This window comes from Girardinichthys multiradiatus, chromosome 18 (assembly GCF_021462225.1).
Source record: "Girardinichthys multiradiatus isolate DD_20200921_A chromosome 18, DD_fGirMul_XY1, whole genome shotgun sequence".
In the NCBI taxonomy this organism is placed as follows: Eukaryota; Metazoa; Chordata; class Actinopteri; order Cyprinodontiformes; family Goodeidae; genus Girardinichthys; species Girardinichthys multiradiatus.
This window is the reverse complement of record NC_061810.1, coordinates 46,232,388-46,260,335: the sequence shown is the minus strand read 5'-3', so window position 1 is coordinate 46,260,335 and position 27,948 is coordinate 46,232,388. Positions and strand designations below refer to the sequence as shown.

The window sequence follows — 27,948 nt, the reverse complement described above, 5'->3', positions numbered from 1 at the left end:
ATTTTATTAGGGTTAAGGTTTGGCTTTGGGGAGAAGATTCAGAAGAAAACCTAATTAGCCATCTTTCTCCATTAAATAAAACTGTTTAGATGTATGTTTGGGTTTCTTGTTCATTTTGGGACAAGCTTTTAACCACCTAGCTGTTTATGAGGTGAAGCTGAAGAATTTGGAGGTACTCCTCTGTCATTATTCCATCCACTTTATTTGAACTTATTTGGCTGCCAAAAAAAATTAAATGCACCAGTAGAACTGGCAGCAAAACAGCCCCATAACATGACCCTGCCACCATTTTGCATGACAGTAATAAATTCAAATGTTCACCTCGTCACTTCCAAACCTTCTTAATTGATCATAAAACTTTGTTCTCCAGTTTGACTTGTCCATACAGCCAGCTGCAAATTTCATTCTACCTTGAAGGTACAATTTTGGAAAAGGGGCTTAGAAATAGTCTCTCTCCTGTTAATTTATGATGAAGTTAAATCTTTTTCACAGTTTGTAGCAACTCAGGCATACCACCTCACTCCTGTTTACAATGAGGTTCCTCTCTGGTGCAGAGCCCCCTAAAGTTTCCTTTTTATCTTTTATCAGTCAAGTGCTCTATCAGGACAAAGATACCAATCATACATCCAAACTAGTTTTGGAAAATTCAGCTTCCAAAGTGGCCTTCCCCAGACCCTGTAGAAAATTATGGATTACGCTCAAAAGCCAGGTCTGTGCTAAAATACCAACAAATTTAAGTAAACTTTATTATTTCTTATAAGAGAGGACATTTATTCGAGTATTATCGAGGATGTTTATATTTGAGCCTGTTTGTATATTTTTGTTTCACTTAAGTGGATCATAGAAAATCCTCACTAATATCATACTTGTGCATCCAACGCTTAACTTGACACAAACTTATTAAAGCTGTAGGCTGTATGATCATTTCACTGCAAAAAAAAAAAAAAGAAAACCTGAAAAATTCCTCAAATAGATCATTTAGAGGCCAGAAAAAACATGACAATCTTGTTCAGATGAGGAAACGACTACTGGGAAGTGTTTTTATTTAATTTGTTGTGACAACCCATCCATCCATTTTCTATACCCACAAAAACCTTCTATTCTTCAACCATAAGACACGAGGCGTGATAATTACACATCACTGTGTGGCCAAACATCATAAGGTCATAATCAGATGTGCACAGTTTGGTGGAATATAACGACTAAACTTCAACCACATCCTGATAATGTTTAGTCATGTGATGCTGCATGTTAAATACACATTCAAAGAAAACTTCACCACCAAATATTCACCAGTGAAGGGACTTAAGAAAAACTATTTAATTTTGTTTAATATTTTTCCATTCTATTCAGACTGTTCTGAAATTTTACAGTGTAAGAGAAAATTCCTCAGAACATTTGGATAAAAAAAAAAAAAAGTATTAACAAAACAGAAGGCAAAGCACAGCTCAAGCTCACAGCAGCATCTACATTATCTTTCTTTCTACAGCTAAAAGTGCCACAATTATATTAACATCCATTATTGTTAGAGATTAATATTAAAATAACACAGCCACTCAGATCTACTGTGGAATATAGAAGTTTACAGACATTAGGAGCATCTACAGCAGGAGGGCAGCCTCGGTCATGCTCATTCTCTTAAACGGCAGCGCCATCTAGTGCCTTCTAAGCACAGTTACAGTAGTACAATCAAACCGCAGCATGGGGAGTAAGGGATGAAATGAAACAGACACTTTGTACTGGTTACCATCTCCAAAAGCTACACATGATGAACATTTAGGAACAATCTGCACATCAACAGATGCTGGGAATCAAGCTGAAGGAAAAGTGGAAGAGAACAAGGCAATGGGATCATCCTCGGTATGCTAAGAGGAGGAATTCCACCTGTTTTAGGATCAGATATCATTTTGGGGTCAGTATATTTTTCCCAACACGTACCAGCCTCTCTTTTTAAACTTTGGAATTCAAAACTTTGATAAAATTTACATTCAACTGTACTAAATCCCTGCAGGAGTGTGTTTCAAGTTTAAAGGTGAAACTGTAGTTTTTAGTTTAAGGAGAGACCCGTGCATGCTCAGAACAATATACTGCATTTGGAATTAAACAAATCCCCAAAAGGAGCAGTTTTAACCTGGTCATTAGATTTATCCATCTAAGCTCCTTTTTTTTTGCCAAGCAAGCTGTGATTCTGTAGATATTTGGAATGAAGACAGCTTCTTGTGAGGTTTTTGTATCATACTTTATTTAGTATGATGCAAAAACCTCATGAGAAGCTCACTTCATTCAGAAAATAGAAACCAATATCATAATATATACCTAAGAATGAGTGCAACCCAAACCCGAACTGTGCAACATGCATTCAGAACTGCTCTGTAATAAAGGAGCCACGTTTAGCCCAAAGTGCGCCTTTTAAAAACACGAGGAGTTCCAGTTAAAGGGGGTTGAAATGAGTACCGTTCAGGCACAGGAAGTACTAATGCTAAAAATAATAGCTCTGTGGTGTGGTCGCCACCTTCAGCGTCCAGCTGGGAACCAGGTAATATTACATTTCTGCACCACAACAACTCATTTTCTGTTCCATTAACGTTTACATTTATTATTTCTGATCACTGTGTTCTGCTTTGACATCTGTGGGTCGTTCCAGTTGTTTTCTATGATCCTGTAGGCACAGAGGGGTGCTGCCACCTGTTGGCGGGAAAGGGTAATCTGGAAGAGGTGAGGGGTCAGAGATGTGAGAAAGAAGAGTGTCGTCTAGGCAACGATCCACTGCAGGATGCTGGTGTCTTTCCCGCCGGTGGAGATCAGGTGACTGTCGTCATGAAGGAAGGCAACGTTGGTCACGTGACTGCTGTGGCCGCCGTACTCTTGACTCTGAGCCTGTTAAAAAAAAAAAAAAAAAAAGTTTAAATCAACAAGATTTAATCACATTTTTAATCTGTATGGCCCACAGACAGACTGGTTGAAGCCATTAACATATTCCAACGTTTTTCTTACAGTTGCAGTTCAAAAAACTGCAACAAAATGCCCATTTGATGAGATGACGAGTTTTCTCCAGCTTTATGGAGCATAGAGTGATACAGCAATGCCCCTCCATGACATGTTGGTCCACACTGCCAGTCAGCTGGCTAAAACAGGGCTATTACAACTTTCCCTTGCTTACAAGCGTGACAAATATGTCTGTTTTGTATTATTTCTGGTGGTGAAAAACATGGACAGACTTGCTCTGGAAACTAAAGTAGCACAACCCATCCATCTTATTGAAGCACCATGGTTTAAAAATCATGGGATGTCTGTTTAGCAGCTTCCCTTTCAAAGTGTTTAAAATGTAGCTGAAATAAAGCTGAAGTTACCGGAACGTTATATCTTTAATTTAATCATATTTTATCGGAACACATAAAAAAAAATTTAAAAGCGTTAAATTGATTTTCTTCCCCCAAACAAACTTTCTTGAGGCTGCTTATGACATTGTGATAGTTTAGTGAAATACTGAAAGTACCTTTGGAAAGTCTTTTCATCCAGTACACATCCTTTTTGTTTATTGTCCCACATAAAGATGTGTTTAAAAGGAAACTCTATACCTTTAAAACATTTTGTTACTTGAGAGTCTTAGTTTGTGGAAGTTATTTTGTTGTTAGGGTTTACAGCTCAATTAAAACCTGTAAAAGAAACTAAAAAGCTCATATTAAAACTTTCCTGGTCTGGTTTTGATCAAACACGCCAACATTCTGGAAGGTTTTTTCCCTTTTCAACTCTAAGTCAATTACTTGTAAATAAACACAAAGTGCTCATGTTAACTGTGATTAATTTTCTTAAAACTATTTAGAAAATGAAATGTCAAATAGTGTGCAAACTAATCCTGCAAGCGAATGACAGTGAATGTGACTGACCCTTGGTTGGGAGCAGGGGAAGGAGAACAAATGCACTTTGCCAAAGTCATCAGCAGAGGCCAGCAGGGATCCTTCATGTGACCTGCACACGGCGTTGATGTCTGTGCCGTCTGCTCCATCTGGCCAAATTCCTGGGAGACACACAGTGAGGAAGACAGCAGGAGAGTCAGTGGGAGACAAATACTGATATTCACATCATGCAACACTTCCAGCCTGCGGGACTCACAGGGCATTAGTAAGAAAATACAAAATTCACCATTAAAGCCATTAAAGTTGAAAACTGGACATGTATCTGGTTCTTGTTGCCATTTAGAGCTACAGCTCTGTCTGTGACGTTTAATGCAGTAGCTTCACAGTCCAGATAGCATCACTACATGTAGCCAGTAGCTTTGGATACAGGAGGGACTGGCAACAACATGCACAGTAAAAACCATTTTATTTCTCCCTAGGTGAAGAACCCCATCAGCTTCTAATCTGCATGATACGTGCCAAACCGCTGCAGGCTGGACACATTTTAGCAAAGAAACAGTTTGAGTTAGCTACATTTAATGTTGTTCAGACAGACATAGTGAGGATTACAAGTAAGTCAACTATTATTTATTTCCCAGGGACAATGTGTAAACACATTAATCAAATATTAATCCATTAATGTAGCACCTTCCACAGATCAAAAATTGGAATATTGCATCCGAGGAGCCCTTTGCGTTTGTGATATTGCAAACTAAAATACTGCGATGACAGTTCTGATTGGATTTATTTTGATGCTTTCATCTAAATCCAACTGGAAACTTTTGTTTTAAATTGGGGAAAAAAGGATGCATGATGAGGCTCTATCCTGCAAAGTCTATATGCATGAATGTTGAAATGCATTTGATGAAGGATATTATTTTACATTAATGAAGCCCTTAAAGAATTAAGCAGTCAGGAAAAAGCCGAAGAGCTGCAACAAAGTAATCATTGTGATGATTTCATCAACATAGACATTCCAGGGTATTTTCCCCAGTTATTTTTGTACATTTTAGAAACTAAAAATCTTTATATGTTATATAAAATTATTGTCTGTCATAGCCATGATTTTTCTTTTGCTACAAAAAAAAACTTGAACATCCTCCAAGAACAGAGAAACGATTCCATCTTTTGTGCCAGGTATGCAACCTGCGACAGTTCAAACCCATCAGATTTCTAATCATTGGCTTTTAAAGGACCTACCAAAGGTGCTGAAGCTCAAGGTGCAGGTAGAAGTAAACCACTCCAGGTTACGGACTGTGTCCATGTTGGTCACGTGTTTACCACTGGTTCCCTCCCCTGCAAATGTAAAGTTTTTCATTTTCTGTAACTTAATGAGTTTTTCTACTTTAGGAGAGACAGTTAAGCTGAGAGTCAAACAAAAAAATAGATGCGACGTACAGAAGAGGATCTCATAGTCTCCTGAGTTGGTGACGAGATACTGGCTGTCTTTAGACCAGTCCAGATGGGTAACGAAGCTGGAGTGACCCTGAAGAAGCAGCCAACAAATCATTATAATTCACACTTTTCCAATAATTCCCATCTAAATCCAAGTTTTTCCCAAGATGCTGAAAATGTTTTTCCTTTATATTAAACAAAAAAAAAAAAAAAGTAAAGCTGCAAGTACAGACTTACAGCGCATTTCCCAACACGGCTGTACTTCCTGCCGTTCTCGCTCACAGCATAGATGTAGACAAAGTTGTCATGGGAAGCAACAGCAAGGAAGTTACCATCTGCAATCACAAACAGCTCCTAGTTCAGACTGCAGCTTGTAGAAAAACAGCCTAGTTATAGGTTACATGGGAAATATGGCCGTTTACCTGGAGAGTATTTGACATTTGAAATGATTTCATTGCCATCAGTGTGCATAGAAACTAGATCCCGAGTGTCGGTGTCCAGCACTAACCACCTGGAATGAGAAAATGCCCCAGGTGAATGAAGACTGATGAAGCACACTCCACATTTATTCACTCCCCAGGTAGATTCATCTTTTAAACAGAGCACATGTATTCAGTGTAAAATAAAACAAATATTACATTGAGAAATATGTTTATCAAAATCACCACAAAATCAACTATCGGCAACCCTAAAACGTCCTAGAGAATAAGTAGAACTGAAATGCTTTTAGTAATTCATGACCTCCTGTTTCACTGAAGTCTAAATATGACACCAAAGCCCATTTTTGTAGCCACTCTTCATAATCAGAAAGACAAGAGAACAGGCCATTCAAGAAAGGCTGATGTGCACTGATCCTCTTCAGACATAAAAACTGCTAAAAGAGCTACTCTCCTAAACGTACACAGAACAACAATCAGCACTAAGGTTCAAGTTTAAAACAACCTAAACTGTGATAAACGAGGCTAAACGGTGACCCGAGATCATCTTTCCATCGTTCACAGACGACACCATTAGATTCATCTTCATGCTAACCGGTTGTTGGGGAAACATGCCAGGAAAATGCCTTGATAAGAGTTTCCTAAGCTGAAACAATTTGATTTGGTCGAATAAACCCAAATTTGAGCTTTCAGCTACAAAACCTTCAAGTTTGTGTACCGTGAAACAAAAGATGAACCTCATGAACACCATAAGCCGCAGTGGAGGATCTGTGATCCAATTTATAAAGCCAGATGAATTAAAGGGTTCTCCTGAGATTAATTTTGAGGCTTTTTACACATCTTTACAAGACGTGCCAATGATTATGGAGGCAACTGTACAAAACAAACAAGTCTTTGAGTTGCTGCTGCTGAGTCAAACAGCTGCTGGACCAACCTTCCAGTCATGGTGCCGACAGCCAGAACGGCCCCACTGGGATGGAAACCTGCAGACCTTCCTGGATCCTGTAGGAGACAACTCATTAATTATTTAGTTAAGTTAGCTTGATTTTTTTATTTTTCATTTTTATTTATTTTTTGTTCCTCACCTCGATGGTCTTGCTCCAAAGGGGCTGGTGGGTGATGGTGTCCCAGAGGTGAACCTGTCTGTCCTGTGAGCAGGTAGCAAACTGCTCCATGGAAGGATGGACGTCCAGACCCCACAGCTCATCTGTGTGACCCTGTAAACACAAGTCAGATTTAACACACCCCAGACAGTAACGCTGGGAGGGTTGAAGCATACAGGTATATTTTCAGGCGTCTATACCTGTACTATAGGGGTCAAGGTGTCAGGGAAGGCCGCTCTGATGATGGCGTTCTTGGTGGTTCCAACGAAAAGTTCACCTGGTTTACCTTCAGCCAGAGCCCGGACCGGGCCTAGGGATTCACCTACCTGGACACAGAAAGCAGACAGCAATTAAAATCATCCAGTCGATTTATGAGAGAAAAGTAGGAACCAGAATTTATCTACACAGTGGACAGGCTTTGAATATCGGACGAGCAGAGAGAGGAACGAGAGGGAAAAAACAGAAAGACAAAAGTGCAGGAGACAAGAATGGATGGACGAGGGGAAGGTTAAACACAAGAAGGGAAAGAGGTAAGGGCACAGAAGAGATAGAATGGAATGACTGAGGGAAAGAAATGAAGGAAGACAGGATGCAAAGAAGCAAGAAGAAGGAAGATCACAAGAAAGAAAGGACACCATTCAGACAATGGGGTATGGAATAAAGCCTGAAAATACATCTATCTATCTATCTATCTATCTATCTATCTATCTATCTATCTATCTATCTATCTATCTATCTATCTATCTATCTATCTATCTATCTATCTATCTATCTATCTATCTATCTATCTATCTATCTATCTATCTATCTATCTATCTATCTATCTATCTATCTATTTATCTATCTATCTATCTATCTATCTATCTTCCCAGACTGTGTACGAACCATTGGATTATTTCACAAACAAACCAGAAAGCAAACAAAAAAGAAATAATCTATTTTTCTTGTCATCGTGCCTTTTATAAGAACACTCCACAGCTACGACTCTCCTACCTCCATCTCAGCCTTTTTCCTGTAGTTGTGGTCCCACAGCACCACCTTGCGGTCTTTCCCACCTCCGGACACCATGGTGCCATCCTTCAGAACACAGACGGAGAAAATCCCACCTTCGTGTGCACCCGAGACCACCTGGCTGATGCGGCTACCGCCTGGCAGAACAGAGAAAACCAGACATGTTGGATGTTCCTGTATTCACAGAGCGATCTTCGATGAGCCTGATGTGAATCCCACCTTTGGCCCAGATATAGATGTTCCCACTGGAGTCTCCGGTGATGGCATCTCCGTTTTCAGCGAAAGCCACACAGAGCACGTACTTCGGTTTCTCGTGTTTCTACAGAAACAGATCGAAGGATTCACAGGTTTGATATATTTTATATGCAAGCTTGTTACCGTTAGCTTTTTACTCGTTTTTGTTAAAAATGTTAATGCTAAGTTCAGTAGCAAACACAAAAACCATCAACCTAAACATGTAGCACAAGGAGAACTTTATCACACCTTTTTATTTTAACTATCAGTATAAACGGCACCAACCATAAGATTATACTAAAAATACGCTGAACAAACCTCATTTATTTATCACCTGTCTCCAGGTATTCCACACACACACGTTTACCTTTGTATTAGTATTTTTGAACATACATTATATTTTCTGTACAGTTCAGCCCACAATTATTTAGGTTTAATTTTACCAAAGTTACTTCAGCCCTACAGTAATATTAAACATTTAATCTGATATAGAATCTGTGGAGGCATCTAAAGCTTAGGGTGATGGCAAAGAGGCCATTCAACCTCAAAGACTTGGAGGTAGTAAGAAACCTACCAGTGGAAACCTGCATAAAGATGCTCAGCATTTTTAAGAAGGGTTTGATTTCTGCAATGCCAATAAAGATTTCCCCCTTGATTAATAAGAAGGGTACAAATTATTTTCAACTTGCCATTTTATAATAAAAGAAAAACATATTGATTTTCCATTGTTCATCTCCTGAGAGAAGCCCGTGTCATTTTCTATCAGAACCAAACTTCTGGGTTGAATGAAAATAAGTTTAAGTGTAAATCTGCCAGGAGCAAACTCTCTTGAGTTCAACTGATCTGCAGTCTAAACCACTGTTAGGGGGGCAGCATAATGAGTATAAGGTATTTTGTTCTGACATACATTTGGTTTCACATAATATTGCAATTGTGTTGGACATCTTAACGTCTATGTTTCAAACCATTTATAGAGCTTCATCAATCTCACATTTCTGATTTCTTTAACAACATTTTTATTTTTTGTTTAGTTTTGCTAAAATTTGATGCAATTTATTTACAAAACTTCTTTAAACCTTTTCAGCTTCGCTCCGAAGCTGTTCCAAACATTTACCAGAGCAACATCGTGTTACATCATCAGCAAATAAAATGAATTTTAGACTCTTTCATATATCATATTTAAGCGTTTTGGACCTAGCAGAGATTAGCTTCAGAGCTTTTATTTTATTTGTGTAATTTGGGATCCTTGTAGTGACTCTACCTCAAACAGCCCCTGTCTCTTGGTGAGCGTGTTGCCCTCCATGGTCCAGAAGTTAATGTGGGATTTTCCACAGGTGACGATCAGATTCGTGTCCATGGGATGAAAAACGGCCCCCAGCACAGAGTCATTGGAACACTGCAGGGGCAAAATAAATTTAGCATTACTCTAAACCTCGATTGCAGCCCATTTAGTCTTTATTAAAAAATACTAAAATATTGGACAAAAAGGCAGTTTACCTTAACTTCAGCAAGTTGTTTCTCTTTCTGCCAGTTCCAGACTGACAGGATGTGATCGTTGGCATCATCCACAGCGCAGAGGAAGGAACCACCGTTCTGAATATACAGTAGAAAGCAAAGAGTAAACCTTTGATAAAAATAAATAAAATAACAGTCCCGTCACATTTCCGCCTGCTGCACAGGACCAGACGCTGCTTACCGACTTTGAGAAAGAGACGCAGGTGACCGCTCTGTCGAACACGCCCATCCCGATCACATGCAGCGTGTTGAGGCTCACCGAGTCCCAGATCCGAACATGAGGAGCGAGCAGCTAAACAGGCAGGAGACGGAAAGGAAAACCCGTAAGCAAACACGTGTGGAACTACAGAGTTAAATGATACATGATGAAGAAAACCTTTCTGCTCTCACACAAACGAAACGCTGGAGGAAAAACAGACTAAAAAAAATACTAATAAAAATTCCCCAAAATGGGAAGCTCGTCTCCCTGTTTTTATCTCCTTCTCAACTTCTGGTGTTTAAAACTTTATATAATGGTGTTTTATTGTATTGTGTAACCAAAATCCGAGCAAGGGACAAGGATAATTAGCTTAGGCTACAAATGTTCAAGTATTGCGTTTCTGTTGACACTCAGAAATCTCTGTAGCAACAACACATGTGCCACCAGTTCTTTATATTCCACCTAGATAAAAGAATAGAAGCGTCATTGTTTCATTTCTCTGGTCATAATGTGAATTCGGATTTTCTTTAAAGACAACAAATGCATCCCAAGTAGAACTGGTTTTTCCTTATCTAGGTTTGCTTTGTGTGCTGTTGTGTACAGGACTCCTGGTGTTCTTTGCTCAAAGCCTGCGACAGATTTTTATTCACCAAGATATTTTTAAAACGATGTTAAGATGTGAAAAAAGGAGCAAATGTCAATAAAGGATGGAGGGTGTTACACATACAGCTTCTAATATTCCTCCCCTGGTTGATAACACATGCAGAGAGGTAGCTTAATGTGTGAGATCCACGTTACCTTTCCATCCTTGGAGTTTCCTGCCACCTGACCTGTTGCTATGGTCACCATGTCCGGATGAACACTCAGGCTGAGAAGATTAAATGTGGAAAATAACTAATGTGGTCCGCCAAATACTTTTCCACAGCAAATCCAAACATTCCCAGTGATGTAAAATGACATAAAGCAAAAATGCATCACTTTGTAAGTGTGAACACTGGTGCAGCCAGAGGGAAATGACTGTTTTCAGTCATAACAAGAGACCTTAGAGAAACACCCCTTTCTGGAGAGATGAGTCCTTTTCCCAGCATGCCCCAGGAGGGGTTGAGCGTTTACATGGATCTGGCTCCAGGGAGAAAGCTCATTTAGCAAACCAACTGGTGCCAACTAATTAAATCATAGTTTTAATTAGACAAACACAGAAGCTCTCAGAGACTTTTCACATGAAACTGAAAACTAAGAGATGGCATCCAGAAAGAAACTTCTGTGCGTGAATTAATACAGTAAATGGCCCAGGAGGTTCTACAAGAACCATCTGTGAGTCTAAGTGTGTTTTCAAGAGAATCTATATCTAGAGGTCAAGAACCTGACCTCTGCTTTAAATACTGCCTTAAATAAAGTGACAATCTTACAGCACAACACCTGGTAACTCAACTATTGTTAACAATTTCTTTCATAAAACTAACATTTCTGTAGAGAACTTTAAAGAAAAATAAGTATAAGAACACTTCTACTGAAATTGTTGCCTCCGGACCTACGCTCTTTTCTCTGAGCTGGCCTTTTTAAATTCAAACCTAAAACCTTTTAATTCAGAAAGGTTTTTATTATCCAGTAGTTTGGTGGCACTTTATTCCAGGGTTCTTATTGTTTTATTTTTATTCCTGTTGTTGATTGTATGATGTTGTCCGTTTTTATGTATGTGGTGTAAAGCACATTTGTTGCCAGGTCTGCTGTTTTAAAGAGCTATACAAATGAATAAAATGAAATAAGAAAACCTAAAAAGTTAATTACCAAAATATGCAAAATATAGAAACAAAAATGTGGGAATATCTTGCTAAGAATGTCTGAATTTAATCAGTAGATCTGTAAAAAAAAAAAAAAGGTTTATTAAGCTTGATACTAAAGGAGGAGGTCCAGAACTCTGATAGCTTTCCACAGAAACGTTTGATCCAGTCTGAGTACAACAGCAAATGTTCTGGTATGGGAAAGTGGTAAAGCCGGGCCATTAAGGGCTTTTTACGAAATTAATAGTTTAACTCAAAATCTTACAGGAAGCTCACATGAAAATTAGAAATGACATCATTACATCCTTCATTGTGGTTCCAGTGAAAACTCTAAAGTTCTTTAGAACTGGATGCTTCAGTGTTACAGACATTAGAGAAGACAGGTCCAAAGACTTTATGCTATAAAAGTCAGTTTCCTACCACTTCACGTCATCATTGTGGCCCAGGTAATGTCTCTGTTGCTGCTCCTCTGTGTTGTACAGCACCACCACCGAGGCGTTGAAGTACACGATCTCCCCGGTGGGCAGCAGGTAGAGGTTGGAGCGGCAGTCACGGCCGCGGTACCCGTATCTGGACCACGGTTAAGTTAGAGAAGATGACTGAAGAGGGTTAGGATTGGCCAGAAAGTAAACTTCATTGCTGTTTGACAAGAACTGAAATACAAATCTGTAGAAAACGGTTATTCATGGTCCAGAATAACAACAGGTCCGTATGGGTCACCCAAATTTAATGACGGGTCACATCCTTGAGTTGAAAATTATACAAAAATGTATTTGACCATAAATGAATAAAGAAAACAGAGCCTTCATTATTGTTCTCCCTCGTCAGTTTGAAGGATACACCCACTGAAGTTTCAGCTTTTTGTTCGGGAGCGCCACCTTCTGGTCCAGGCTGTAGCTCCCCCGCTGTTGGTCTGGGATGTGCATGGTGACCGGACGCCCTCGGAGGAACATCCTGACGTAGCCGTCCTCTGAGGGAGAACATAACAAAAATACAGAGTATCAATCAGTGGGTCAATAGAGAGAACACCAGAGACATGAAGGTCAAGCCTAAACAAAGCAGAGCAGCATTCAAGGAAACTAAAGTCTGAAAAATATCTAAAACTTTGTTTTATCCTCCAAATAACAGAATATCTCCAATGTTAAAGGAGGATAAGAACAATACAAAACTCACCAGGATATGCAGTGTTTACAGCAGTGTCTTTAATAGCTAGTTTTCTGTCAGACTCTGTAATCTTTCAGTTATGATGTAAATACAGTAGCAACAACTTGTTCGGAAGTGCAAGGCAACTTACACATTCCCACCTTTAGAACTCTGACAACCAAAAATTACATTGTATTTTAAAAGGGATATTAGGCAATAGACCAACATAAAGTAGTGCATAATAGTGAAGTGGAAGAAAAAGGAGACATGGTGACTGCTGCACATTTGACATGTCCCTACGTGACCTCCTTAAATCCTTAATTATGCCTTCAGGTAGTTTTCTTTCAACAATAACTTTCTTCTTGCCCCTCTCCTACCTGAGCTGTGGGTCTCTGCAGGTCCTCTGCATGGGCCTCTTGGCTGCTTTTGGTTCATGACCTTCTTGCCCAGCCTACAGGTTAGGTGGACAGCCAAGTCTTTGTAGACTCTGCAGTTGTGTTTTACTCTATTCTCAGATGTAATGAACAGAGTTCTGTGGTATTTTATAACCCAAACCTGGTTTAAACTTCACAAAATCTGTGTTTGTTTACCAACGTTCTGACAAACGTTTTGAAGAAACTGGTGGCACTGGTTTTTAACTGGGGGTATCAGAGTAAACAGGGTTTTCTGGTTAAAAATAAATAAAAATACAATAAAGCAGTGCATCCATTTCTTTCCACTTCCCACTTATCCAATACCTTGTCTTGGTCTATCATATTTAATATACTGAAGTTTGTAGTGGTAAAAAAAAAAAGGTAAAAATGTTGCACTCGATAGAAGACAAAAAACAAAGCATTATTTATAAAAAAGGTTGTTTTACCTGCATTGTAGGTGCATTCTTTGGATTTGCTGAAGGAAAGACAGAAAACAAAGATCAACCATCTGTAAACTGATCAACAGAATTAGATCATTTAGACCGTTTTTCACTCTGAAAGGGGAAAACAGAGACATGGAGCCAGAGACCCAATCAACCATGCATTTAGTAAATGGAGTGAGAGGTGTTAATTGTTTCCCCAACCCTTTGACATTGTGCTCCATTATATTGCTTCTGTATTTCCAGGCTTCAATCCTCATTACCTAACTTGACTGGACAGCAGAAGGAAACACTAGAGTCAGCAGAAACACAATGTGGATCACAGCTATTAGCTGCACAGGATGAGCTGCAGAACTCACGAAGCAACACTCTACTCTTTAAGTTAAAGAAAACTGCTGTTGCCTCTCATAGGGTGGACAGAGTGGTGGACATTGATTCTATCTGACAACCCATCTCAGGAGAGGTCATTTGATCATTAAAAACCACAAAACAGATTATTCTGGTTGTTTGAAGCATAAAATGGCAGTATGACCCCTCCCCTGCCTGGTTGCTATGCACTGCCAGTCAGCTGGATGAAAGGTGGCTACTACAATTCCCTCGGTTGCAAAAACAGTCAAATTTGGCTGTTTGAAACCACTTTTTGTCACAAAAAACAAAGACTCTGTTGAAACTGAATACACTTAACAAGAGCAACAAACTTTCTGCACATTAAGTACTTCAAAACTATTAAAACAAATTAGTATTTTTATTTCTGCATAGGTCAATTTACCCACAAAATCAAATAACACTGATAAAAAAACATATGTAATAATTAACGAACAGATCAGAGCACTACAACCGAGTCCGTTTCAGATTAAAGGGAAAGCATTTTCAGTGCTGTTTTATACTCTGTCATCAGGCTCAGATTTCCTTTGATGAAGAGAGAAAACACTGAAAGGTTTGTGCTCTAATGTGGCCATTAGAAAATAAGAGAAAACACTTTTGATCCAGTTAGGACACATAGTACAGAGATCCTTTTATACCCATAAATACAGGATTACATCAGCCCAACTGTGGAGACCAGCCAGACAGTCCATCAGATTAAATGTAATGCTGGATAACAGACAGCAAAATTCTGCACATTTATGTAAGAAATCTGGGTTGACAAATGTAAAATTCCAGTGATTCAGCCTCTCTGCCAAAGCCCATCATCACACCTGTCCATCATGACTTTGTGCTCTTGCTGCTCCTGAATGTGCCGTCAGTCAACCAATCAGAACTGCAGCTTGAGCATTTCAGTGGTTGCTGACCAGTAAACCTAAGATGTCAGACTGCCATCAGCCAATCAGCCGACATGCTGGACATCTCTGCAGTTACAGAGAATATGATGACACACAGAACATCATCTGGATAACGTTCCAGTGTTTCCTCCCAGCAAAAAAAGCGTGGAGATAAAACAAACAGACTGTTGTTTAGTAAAGAAAAGGCATATAATCAGCATGGCATAAAAACGCTAAAAGACCAATACAACACAATAGTAGAGGCTTAAGCTCGTTGCAACAGTCTGAGCCCCACTACAAACATCAGCAAACAGTCTTTAAAGGCTTCCCTGGAAACAGAAGATGAGCTTATTGATGAGTCATAAAAGGAGACCCGAGCCTGTTTCAATAGAAGACAAAGCATCTCCAGAAGATTAAAGAACAGGCTGCTCAGAGAACAGATGTCTGATCTGTCTCTGGTCAGGTGGAGGACAACAGACCGGGTGTAGGCTCTCTGAACGAACCACATAAAGGCCTGTTTGTCTCCTGGACTCTGCGTGTTGGCCTGGCAGGGAGATGAGGCGTGGCAAGGCTGCAGCCAATCAAAGAGCAAGGCTGACCTAGGATCAGTAATTAGAGCAGAGCTTGCTGGGTAACTGGCAGCCAAACAGGGCAAATACCTCCACATCTAAAACCTTTTCATAGTGGGTGAGAGTCTCCTGGTTTCCAGGGGGAAAACAAAAAAAACACAAACAGAACGTTTAACAACATGCAGAACATTTTCTGCCTGCCTGCGTTCTGAAAACACAGAGAGGGGACGGATGATCTGCAAATCATGTCAGGATTTTGCCTTTATCCTGATTACAAGATCTGGACCTCCCTTCATATGACATGCTGCTTTTTTTGGACATTTAGTTTGGTTAGCTGAGAAAAGTGTGGTTTGATTATTTGTTCAGATAGATTGCCGTACCACCTGCCATATTCCTGCTGCATTACCTGACAGTTGATTTCAGTGTTCAGCCCTGCAGCGAGAAGCAATGAAGTCGTGACACCAGGAGCAGAAAAACCAGTTCAGAACGTTTCATTTAAACAAATCTGAAAGTATTTAGAAACCAAGATGGGAACAGATCAGTTATACCTCAAACTTCTTTGTTTCGGCTATTCAGAGCTCAGATGCTCTGTTCAAATTGTTGTTAACCGTCCACAAATAACACCAACTACAGTAAGGATAATTATGTGACCTTGGCATTTCAGCTTTCCTATTTTATTTAGGCTTTTTCTGATCATTTTGTTTTTGTATGCAACAAGGATTTTATAATATTTAACTCCAAATTTGATGCTAAACATTTTGCCTAAACTCCAGCTCATGCAGTTATCTTTTTGTAAGAGATTACTCAAACTAAAAGATATCACAAAACGAAGCCTTGGGAAAGAAATGAGAGAAAGCACTGCAGTAAAATATGCGAGGAGGAAATGGATGTCTCCGTCTCACTAATGGTTTGTGGCCTCCTTTAACTGAGGGATGAGTGGGAGAAGCCTGCTGATCCATCATGACTTGAGTGCTGCAGTTCTCGAGTTTATAAAAACATTTTCTGTAGAATTTCACTTAGATACTGTACATTTTTACTGTACATCAACTTAAAGGATCAAATATCTCTGAATCGACAGATGATTCGGACAACATCAGAAATGAGGAGAAGATCTTCACAAAGTAACTCCAGTGCTTTAAAATAAATCATCTTTGTGTGGCACTCTTGGAGTTTAAGGATTCATATTTAGTATTAAATGAAACAAAACATGCATTTAACCCGTTCCTGGTGGTGTAGGAGGCTCCTATTTAATTAACATGTTTGCTGCTTGTTGGGCAGGAAGTCTAATCAATGTTATCAGCTTGGATGAGCAGCATCGATAATTGTAACCGTCTGTCCCAAAGTAGCTCCTGGCCTGTAGGGACTGCGCTGCACCAAAACTCCATTTGCTGCATTTTCACTCTCAAATATTCCAGTTAATCTTAAAACGACATGTTTTGAAGGCAGCAAATGCAAATAAATGCACAGCAGGTGATCAGGTAGATGTGAACAGATGGCAACGTTCTGTTTGTCTTCAGAACAAAGAAAAAGCTGCGGCCCTTCTGCAGGTTTTACACAATAACCAGTTAACTGCTGAGCCTGCCGTCTGTTACATCTACCTTCCTCATCTGTTTGTGTGATTTATACTTGTAGACATCCAGCGGGTCTGTTTGCTTACAGCAGCATAAAAGCCCGATCAACTAATGAAACACAGTTGACTGATGCATTACACAAGGGTTTTTCTATGAAGAGATAAACTTCAAGAAAGGTTACAGGAGATAAATAAAAACCCTAAATGGCACAGTTTACCAGTTAAACAAAGAAAGTATGAAACTGACCTCTCAGATTGACATAATTTATCGACAGCCACTAACACAGCCGTCTCTTGCTTTTGTTGCTGCTGCTGCCCCTCCCCAGAACTCTGTAGGGGTAGAAACTAACCACATCCAGCTCTTCGCGTGACAACACTTTCATAAAACAAAAATACTTCCTCAAGCTGTCCTGAGCTCCAACCTCTGTCCATGCAGACACTAAAGCTGGATGCTTTTAGGATTATTAAAACATTAATGTGTTTCAGCAGCCATACTCTCAGTGAGCAATCCGAATTTCATTCAAATTTTAGTCAAAACCCATCTGAAGGCATACCTGGGTGGAACAGAAACACCAATAAATCCTCTTTGCTTACAGTTTGCAGGTGATCTGAGGTATTAACCTTTTTGTAAAGCAAGAATTTACCTGGAGGATCGTTTCATGTCTGCAGCCTTTCCGTTATAGTCACCAGTTTACAGCAGTCAGGGCAGTTTGTGTCCTGTTCAACAGCCACACCAACACACAGACTTCCTCCTTTTGCTCTGCAAACTTTAAGCTCAGGCTAAAGGCTCCTCCCAGCCAATCAGAGGGCACCTTCTGCCCCCAGGGTCACGCCCCTCCTACCCAGTAACCACACCACTTTTCCAGGAAGGGCCGGAAATTTGATCCATAGCCACAAACGGGAGAGAAGAGAGTAAGATAAAGTTAAGTGAAACGTTTACAAGAGGTACCAATATCTAAGTTTTATTAAAAACCAAAAATGTAATATTAATTTTACTAATGTTTTATAAAATAGATAAAACTTTTGTGATCAGTTTAGTGCTTTTAATTCTTGTTTGACTGCAGGCCTGCAGCTATAAAACATTTTATTAAATATTTGCTCTATCAAATATTGTCTAATAAACAAGTAATCAGATACACAGTTATGGTAAAAACAATGTACATCATCTATCATTTCTAGGGTTTTGACTAATAAATTATCTAATCTTTGAAAATTATTTCAAATTTAACCTCAACAAAACAAATCACTGAATGTAGAAATCCACAAACTATTGATTCAATTGTGTCTGTCTGTGTGATGTCTGTACGGTGGCTGATATGTGCAAACACGCAGCAAACGGCTAAAAGTGCTGCTATAAATGATGGAAACTCCTAAACACACAAGCGCAAAGAACAAATGCGTCAGAAAAATGCTGTAAAAGAAAAATGCTGCAATCACAGAAAACAGAGAGAAGAGAAAAACTACAACCAACAAAACAAATGCAAAGGAAAAATTCAGCAAAATCAAACAAGTGATGAAAATCTGCAAATTTCTTCCGCTAATAAGAAATGCATCACACCACTAGGGGGAGTCGACCACTAATATTACTGATATAAATATGCTGCTATTCTATAATATTGTAAAATATTGCAACCACTAGTTTAAAAAGACATGAAGATAAATCTTTTCTTTCCTCCCTCCAAGTTTCTTCTGGGCATCCTACTGAGGGTCTGGTCAGATATGACTTGGTGGTCGACTACCCCTAGTGGTCTGGTGCACTTCTGTTTGGTGGAGCGTGTTTGCAACTTTTCTCAACCTGCTGTTTTTGCTATTTGCAGTATTTTTAACCTAGCATTTGTTTTGTTGGTTGTAGGCTTCGATTCTTTCTATTTTCTGTGATTGCAGGATTTTTCTTTTACAGTGTTTTGTTGTTGCATTTGTTTTTTGTGTTTTGGAGTTTGCATCATTTAGCCGTTTGCGCCCGTCGACCATCAGTAAAGCTTAATTTTCTCTAAAAACATGCAGCAAATCAGCACACAGACACACAAACCCAGAGCCAGTGGACTGTGAATGTGCTTGTCGACCTCATTGTGTCTGCTAAAAACGTTTTAATTACAAATTAATCTGGATCTTTCTACAAAGATGTTGAATTTGTACTGTGCAAAAGTAGATCAGTTTAAGTGTAGAATATTTTCAGCTTCTTTTGGGTAATACTGCCCCAAAACCTATGGTATTTTTGGTTATTTTTTCCAGCTTATCTTCCTTCTTTCTCCATCGTACAAACTGTAATGTAAGTATTTGTGCCACAGTATTAATTGTTCCCTTGACAAACGATGAACCCTAAGCACTATGCAGTCACATGAATAAAACAAAGCACCACATTTTATATTCCAACTGGAGATAGTTTTTTTTGATTGACTTGATGAATTGTTTCAGCTCTATTTTAGAGTTGTATTTTTTTCCTAGATCCTGGTAATTTCATTAAAACTCCTCTTCCTGCCTTAAAATAGTTTGTATTCTTAGAGAAATGAAAGCTTCCATGGCTGTTGAACCAGTCACAGGAAAAAATAAGTACATCCCATGATTCAACATTATGTAAAACCATTTTCAGCCTTAATAACTCAGTTATTTTATCTGACTTTATCAGGCTCTCATTTCTTTGTGAAGGTGGTCCACTTTTCTTTATGTAGCTTCATTTCATTAGAATTTACAGACAATTGTTTCTGCACAGCTCTCTTAAAGTCCCCCAACTGTATCTGAATCAGGTTATGATCTGGACTTTGACTGGGCCATTCTTTACATTTCCAGCCACTCTGTAGATTTGCTGATGTGTTTGTGAACATTCTCGTGTTGATGACCCTGTTTGGGCCAAACTTCATCCTTCAAACAGATGGTCTCATATTTCACTCTATAATACTTTAGTAAACAGAGGAGTTCATGGTCAGAACAATGGCTGAAAGGGGTCCTGGCGCTGTGGAAGTAACAGGCCCGTTTTATCCACTCCCCACCACTGTGTTTGACAGTTCTTGTAAGGTATTTGTGTAGACATGCCACTTTGGGCTCATCTGTCCCAAGGACATTGTTCCATAGGTCTTGTATTTCACCCAGATAAAACATTCACAAACCAAAGTCATGCTGTCATATTCAACCCTGCCAAACAAGCAACACTTGTTCAGTATTTTTCTACTCGTCCTGTTATGAACCTCAACTTTTAGGATGCTAACAAAGGCCCACATGATCACATAATTGTTATTTTGCTACTTCTTTCACATTGTCTGAAATTACTAGGGATCCCCACTTCTGGAAAGACAGAAGGCTATCTTAAAATGTTTTCCACTTTTTAATTAATAATTTTAATAATTTTACTCAGTGTCAAATTAATGACTTCAAATTGTTTGAAAATTGATTTGAACTGTTCTCATATTAATCGGAGGCAACATTTGCTTCTCTCAGGTCGTTACTGATTTCCTTCTGCCTTGGCAATGTTAACACACAACTGCATGCTCCAGATCAGCAATCTGCTGCTTTTATGGAGGTGGCATGTGGGCCCAATTCCCTCCTAGGGACCAATAAGCAAACACCTTTTCTTATATAAAATCCTTAGAAATTCATGGATTTGGCACCGCCTGTTGTGAGGCAGATTGGTTACACAGGACCGGCTTCCAGTTTGCTCAGCTGATGCCTAAAATGATTAATTTTCTTTTTCTCTCAAACACTCTTTATTTTTAAATTCCTCACTGGCATGTGGTGACTCAACAGTCATGCCTGCTGGCAGAAAGAAGAAACGATAGCATGCCATTACATGAGCCCGAATGACCAACAGACTCCTTTAGAGTATAAAAACATCTATTGAGCTTGTTCGGTAAGAAAATGACATATTTATTTGTTTCCATGAATTCTTTTCTCCAGAAAGATGAACTGATAATCTACAATCTTTTTTCACCTGTCCTATATGCCATGTAGTTGGTGGTTTGAGATTTAGAAACATAGTTTTTTAGCAGAAGTTACCTTTTACCACCAGAGGAGCTGCTGGAGGAGGTGGTTCGACTCCGACTCTCTGCTGCCATCTCTCTGCGAACCAGGGTTAGTCTTTCTGTGGACATGCTCTTCCTGAAGGTGGAAGGAAAGAAAAGAGAGATCTGAATGTCCTGAACTTTAAAACTTTAAATTATGACCAATCACATTGTGGAGTTTGGAGCTGCTGCAAGGTGATGGCAAATATGAAACAGGAAATAAACATTACTGATCATACTTATCCTAAAACCTATATGTGAGACAAAAAATACTCAATAAATGCACATGATTTTTAGACAAATGAATAAACATGAAATTTATTTGAGCTGAATCAAAATGATGATTTGAGCTTAATTACTTTTTAGCAAAATGCCATTTTACAATTAATCATACACTGAATCTAACTAAAATACAAAAAATACACTAAAAGGAAGGAAAACTAAGGAGGATGGAAGGAAGGAATGGGAAGGAAAGGAAGGAAGAAAGGAAAACAAAGGAAACAACGAAGGAAAAAGAAAGAAACAAAGAAACAAACAAACAAAGAAAGAAAGGGAACCCTTTTAAGCCAACTTAGCTTGCCAGAGTTTTTCCTTCCTCAAACTACCTCTTAATGGACTGCAGCACCTCTTTCTTTGGAGATGACGGCGAGGAAAGGAGGCGTTTCTGTTGAACGTAGCCGTTACTCAGAGGTCTGGAGGGAAGAGCCTGCAGGAGCTGACGCACTGGAAGGCGATAAGATGAAAAGCTTATCAGTGCATCTTAAGGACACAGAAATGCCTCCTTGCATCATTAACCTGCCCAGAAAACAGATATTTTTTGTTTCAGCAGTGATTGACTATTTTAAATGTACGTAGAAAACTGAAATACATGAACGAAATGAGGCAGCATCTTGAGTTTGGTTTAATAGCTTTTTTTTCTTTTAAGGGAGGACAGAAAAATGAGCTGGAAGAAACAAAGTGGCAGCCATAATAACTGCGATTTAATCTGTAAATGTTTCCTCTTCATCAGAAATGCAGAATCACCCTATATGAAAGGATAGAAGGTAATAAAGTTTAGTGTTGCTTCTGCTTGTAAGATACAGTAAAGCCCCAAATTATTCAGAAAATCCTAAAAAAAAAAAATAACTTATGTACAGTGCCTTGCGAAAGTGTTCGGCCCCTTTACTTTCAGTGTAGCAAACTCAGTCCAGAAGTTCAGTGAGGATCTCTGAATGATCCAATGTTGTCCCAAAGGACTGATGATGATAAATAAAATCCACCTGTGTGTAATCAAGTCTCCGTATAAATGCACCTGCTCTGTGATAGTCTCAGGGTTCTGTTCAAAGCGCAGAGAGCATCATGAAGACCAAGGAACACACCATGCAGGTCTGAGATAGTGTTGTGGAGAAGTTTAAAGCCGGATTTGGATACAAAAAGATTTCCCAAGCTTTAAACATCCCAAGGAGCACTGTGCAAGCAATCATATTGAACTGGAAGGAGCATCAGACCACTGCAAATCTACCAAGACCCGGCCACCCCTCTAAACTTTCATCTCGAACAAGAAGAAGACTGATCAGAGATGCAGCCAAGAGGTCCATGATCACTCTGGATGAACTGCAGAGATCTACAGCTGAGGTGGGAGAGTCTGTCCATACGACAACAATCAGTCGTACACTGCACAAATCTGGTCTTTATGGAAGAGTGGCAAGAAGAAAACCATTTCTCAAAGATATCCATAAAAAGTCTCGTTTAAAGTTTGCAACAAGCCACCTGGGAGACACAACAAACATGTGGAAGAAGGTGCTCTGGTCAGATGAAACCAAAATTTAACTGTTTGGCCACAATGAAAAACGATATGTTTGGTGTAAAAGCAACACAGCTCATCACCCTGAACACACCATCCCCACTGTCAAACATGGTGGTGGCAGCATCATGGTTTGGGCCTGCTTTTCGTCAGCAGGGACAGGGAAGATGGTCAGAATTGATGGGAAGATGGATGGGTCCAAATACAGGACCATTCTGGAAGAAAACCTGTTGGAGTCTGCAAGAGACCTGAGACTGGGACGGAGATTTATCTTCCAACAAGACAATGATCCAAAACATAAAGCCAAATCTACAATGGAATGGTTCACCAATAAACATATCCAGGTGTTGGAATGGCCAAGTCAAAGTCCAGACCTGAATCCAATCGAGAATCTGTAGAAAGAGCTGAAGACTGCTGTTCACGAACGCTCTCCATCCAACCTCACTGAGCTCAAGCTGTTTTACAAGGAAGAATGAGCAAGAATTTCAGTCTCTCGATGTGAAAACTGATAGAAACAAACCCCAAGAGACTTGCAGCTGTAATTGCAGCAAAGGGTGGAGCTACAAAGTATTAATGCAAGGGGGCCGAATAATATTGAACTCCCGACTTTTCAGTTTTTTATTTGTTAAAAATGTTTGACACATCCAATAAATGTCATTCCACTTCACGATTGTGTCCCACTTGTTGTTGATTATTCACATAAAATTTGAATTTTATATCTTTATGTTTGAAGCCTGAAATGTGGCAAGAGGTTGAAAAGTTCAAGGGGGCCAAGTACTTTCGCAAGGCCCTGTAGGTAAGATACTGACTGCTCATATTGTCCCAACATTTCCATGAAAAGATCCTTAAATTTAACATTATACTTGCTGTTTGTTGTTTTTAAACAACTTTACTAGGTACTAAATTTATGTTTTTAATTAAATCTAATTTAATCACAGTACACAGCTGTTGACAAAGTTTTATAGTGTTAAATTGGCCCCAGTGGATTCTAATTTCCTACACCATTACAAATTTCTAAATCCTTTCTTTAAGTGCTGAAAATGTTCTAGTGAGACGTGAGACCAAATTGAATTCCTTATGACCAAGGTTACTAAAAAAACAAAGGTTTTTACCCCTGGTGGGCGGTGTTGAAGAGGCAGTAGCAAGCGCTCTCCTCCCAGCATGAGCACCCCCTGCAGGTGTCCTCTGGGTCTGCTCCTCATAGTAACCAAGCCGACGCAGAGCATCAGCCAGAGCCGCCTTCAGCAGCTGGATCTCATCCTCCTGCAGCTGCAGCCTCTGCTCCAGGTGGGACACTCTGTCCTCCATGTCCATGTTGCTGCTGGCCGACACCGTGTCATCTGGACAGAAGGTCGGATGTTTAGTTGGAACTCCATAAAAACACCAGAAAAATGTAAGGCTGGCTTAAACTAACTCAAATATATGTCATAATAAGCTTTAATAAAAACTGGAAACAAAAACTTTCATGAGGGGGAAGCGTTAAAAGAAATCTTCAGTCACTCTTTACTCAGGGCAATAACAAAGAAAAACACAAAAGCACAAACTAAGACATTTAGTTTTTAGATGCTTTAGGTGAGAGAAAAGCTGCAGCTTCATCAGCAGATGAATCCTGGCGAGTTTAAATTATTTACGGTGTAAACGAGTCTAAACCAGAGATGATGAAGGAAAGACAATGAAGGTAAACCAACGCCAGTTTAAACTGACAGGCTGAAGGAAGATAAAATGGAAAACGATCTGAGTCAGTCTGCAGAAAAACAAAGCTTTGTTCTCTTCATAAATCAGGATTTTAAAAGTCAACCAGTTTGATGTTTTGTTCCTTCGTAACAGCAGCACGTTGTTCAGGTTAAGGCAAGCCGTGAACTTGATCCAGTTTTAAAAGCCGAAACGTTTGAATTTAAATTGCTTCACACACATTTCGACATAAAAATATACCCCTTCACACTTATTGACACGCTAATAAAGGTGTGTACAAAGTCTCAGGGTAAAGCCGTCCTTAATGCAGAACCTTCATCTGACACTACAACATGCAGGGAAAAAAGCAATGTTTAATTTGAGTACATTTATGAAATGAAGAAAAATACTCAACATTACGAAAACATCCTGCTGATAGACCCAAAGATAACCCACTTTAGCTCTCTGGACTCTGCACTCATTTAAAGTCCCAGTATCGTTTAGGAAAATGAACATGTGTACCTTTGTGGGGGTGGAAAGGAAAGGCCTCTACCTGATGTGCCTCCCAAACAACCTGTTGGCTTGTAGAAACCATCTAATGGTGGCTCTAGAGATGCTGAAGTTCTCCAACAGTGAGCTTTGAATGTTTTTCTGCCTCCCATACCATCCTCCTCACTGTACATGGTGGAAAAATAAACTTTATACATTTTCTAAGTGAGGTCATGCTTCTGCCATAAAAGATGAATTTGTTCAGGATGACGTTTAGTCTCATTTTAAACCCATTTTAACATAATCATCTGCCATCATCCGGACCATGGCAGGCAGTGCTGAAGGCAGCTCAGATTATCTAACGCAGAGATTATTCATCCGACCCACATCAGCGGATTACGGCCTGGTACGAACCTAAAAGCATGTTTTATATTACACAAAACATGAAGACAATCCCGATAGAACACTGTTGATGAAGAGTATTCAAACTGCGAGATTTAAAAAATATATATTTTTGTATTATTATTTCTGCAAATACTCTTCAGCTATCTCCTTATTATGCATAAAGAACATTGCAAAAGAAACTTTGGTATAAAATCAGAACATTTTCCAGTTGATATTTTGTTTAGAACAAATTTCAATAAAAAAGTTGACATGTTAACAAGCAGATTTATACCAAAGGCTGCTACAGATTTTCCTCTACAGGATTTTAAGAAAAATATCTGATGATAGTAAATCATAATAAAATGTTTGAATAAAATAAAGTATAATATATACATTATGTATTCTTAGACTGGAAAAAAGCTTTTGATACAGTAGATCGATTAGATTTTACAGCAACTTCTTCATGGGGGGATTCATATCTAAAAAAATAAAGACCAATTTGTTGAGTAGATTTGCAAAACTGCAATCTGAAGGAACCACAGAACTTCTTGAACAAGGTCCGTTGGACAGATGAGACCAACGGAAAGATGTTTGGTCATGATGCACAGCGTTATGTTTGGAGAAAACCAAACACAAACACACCGTACCTTCTTTGAGGCACAGTGGTGGACTTGTGATGATCTGGGCGTGTTTTGCAGCCTCAGGAGTCTCGACCTCGAACTCCTCTGTATACCAAAGTATTCTGGACTCAAATGTTAGACCATCTGTCTGACAGCTGAAGCTTGGCCCAAACCTGGCCACCAGCAGGACAATGACCCCAAACACAGAAGCAAATATTCAACAGAAGAAACTTAAGGTACTGCAATAGCCTAGTCAAAGTCCAGATCTTAACCTGATTGAAATGCTGTGGTGGGACCTTGTAAAATCTGTGCAGAAATAAACCCTTAGTGAACTGAAGCACACCCAAACCTTACAAACCTTACAGCAAATAATTCAAAGAATCTCCTTTTTGTAATTCAACAGTGCTCATGCCTTTCTTTAGACCAAAAAAAATCCAGTTCGACAAGGTTAACTGATCTTAGTATTACCAAAACAAGTAGAAAATGTTAAGCATTGGCTTATAGGTTTACAGAAAACCATCATGTGAAGTCGAGTTAATTAAATTAGCCACAGTGATCCCAGAGAAGGCCTGTACTTTGCACCCATCATGCATTACCTCAGAACTGAGGAGCACTATATGTGGAGCACTGTTACTCCTACTGTAGTACATTTCACTGTCAAATGAGACAGGAACAGACTGCAGGGAAATGAAACCTCTGATTTGCATGCAATTATCAGGATCTGGGGAGATTTGCATGGCAGAAGTGACCTGTACGTTAACAGACTAATGTCGGATCATCTTCAGTTCTCATCACGCTTTCACTTCTTTTTAAAATAGCGCTGTCACTAAAAAAGGTTTTCAAAAAAAAAATGTATTTATTCATTTTCAGTGTGACTGAATTCAAATTAACTAAACCCCAAAATGACATGAAAAAGCAAAGGAAAGAAATAAAGCCAGAAACTGTTAGAAACTGACGTTGGAGAGGACAGAATGCTGGTGGGAGGAGATCATGAGCGAGAAATGTGATAAAAACGAGCACAGAGGAAAAAAAGAAAAAATAGACACACTGAGTCAAACAGGCGGCACACAGGAAGCAAGGTAAGATAGGGAAGTTGTTTTAAATATAAATGGCCTGCACTTGTAAAGCGTTTATCAGGTCCGAGAACCCCAAAGCCCTTTACACTACAATCAGTCATCCATCCATCCATCCATCCATCCATTCATTCACACACTGACAGGGGTAGACTACGTAGTAGCTACAGCTGCCCTGGGTCACACTGACACAAGTGAGGCTGCCATACAATTGGCACCACCGGACCCTCTGACCACCATCAGCAGGCAAGGTGGGTGAAGTGTCTTGCCCAAGGACACAACCACTGAGATAGACAGAGCGGGGGGTTAAACCGGACACCCCTCAGTAACAAGACGGACCCCTACCACCCATGCTATATCACCATGTTTTAGCATTACATGAAATGTAACCCTGAGGTCAAGAAGATAAAACCAATCCATCATTATAGTCTTTATTTTGATCTATTCAGTGGGATAATCCTGTGAAACAGTTCAAACTACACCGACACAGTTTTAGCGCATTTCAGACTTGCGTCCTAATCTGGATGTGTATAAATGATGTCCTGATGTCAACATGACACGGTTATAGGTTAAAAAAGCTTGTAGAAAATGAACATCATACTGTTAAAACTACAGGAATTCAGCAGCACTAACAGACAGCAGGGGCTGGTCTGGAAACCATGTCCTCACTGAGTGCAGGGAGCTGATAAAGTATCTTTCCTCTTACAGATTGCTCCTGCGTTTTTCCTACACTTGCAGATATTTTGATTATTTAACTAATTTTAATATCACTCTTCATTGCAGAATTGTTTTAATTCCACCACGAGAGATTGTTTTAGCATGAACAGTCTGTTTAAGCTCATCACTCAGTAGTCTAGACTTTAACTAGGCCACCTTAGATCCTTCATTTTTTTTTTGTGAGCCATCGGTTGGACTTGCTGTTTTGCTTTGGATCATTGTCCTGCTGCAAAAGTGTGCTTAAGCTTAAGGTT

At 39.4% G+C, this 27,948-nt stretch overlaps 1 protein-coding gene across 4 annotated transcripts in view; it reads right to left on the bottom strand.

The window, feature by feature from the left end:
- Nucleotides 1-1,008: 1,008 nt before the first annotated feature.
- eml2 (EMAP like 2) overlaps nt 1,009-27,948 on the bottom strand; it is a 38,722-nt gene continuing 11,782 nt past the window's right edge. For 3 of the 4 annotated variants that reach the window (XM_047392068.1, XM_047392069.1, XM_047392067.1), the window contains 21 exons: nt 23,853-24,080; nt 21,563-21,680; nt 20,953-21,054; nt 13,574-13,602; nt 12,412-12,541; nt 11,992-12,141; nt 10,589-10,658; nt 9,773-9,883; nt 9,574-9,669; nt 9,338-9,472; nt 8,062-8,161; nt 7,825-7,979; nt 7,032-7,157; nt 6,814-6,945; nt 6,663-6,730; nt 5,714-5,802; nt 5,529-5,626; nt 5,295-5,382; nt 5,097-5,192; nt 3,888-4,018; nt 1,009-2,877 (listed from right to left, as the gene is read on the bottom strand). In XM_047392068.1, coding sequence (XP_047248024.1) covers nt 2,752-2,877; nt 3,888-4,018; nt 5,097-5,192; nt 5,295-5,382; nt 5,529-5,626; nt 5,714-5,802; nt 6,663-6,730; nt 6,814-6,945; nt 7,032-7,157; nt 7,825-7,979; nt 8,062-8,161; nt 9,338-9,472; nt 9,574-9,669; nt 9,773-9,883; nt 10,589-10,658; nt 11,992-12,141; nt 12,412-12,541; nt 13,574-13,602; nt 20,953-21,054; nt 21,563-21,680; nt 23,853-24,080 — 2,378 coding nt within the window. In that variant the 3' untranslated portion in view covers nt 1,009-2,751. Of the gene's footprint in view, nt 2,878-3,887; nt 4,019-5,096; nt 5,193-5,294; nt 5,383-5,528; nt 5,627-5,713; nt 5,803-6,662; nt 6,731-6,813; nt 6,946-7,031; nt 7,158-7,824; nt 7,980-8,061; nt 8,162-9,337; nt 9,473-9,573; nt 9,670-9,772; nt 9,884-10,588; nt 10,659-11,991; nt 12,142-12,411; nt 12,542-13,573; nt 13,603-17,609; nt 17,743-20,952; nt 21,055-21,562; nt 21,681-23,852; nt 24,081-27,948 lie in introns of those variants that run through there. The other variant, XM_047392070.1, reaches the window with a different exon arrangement.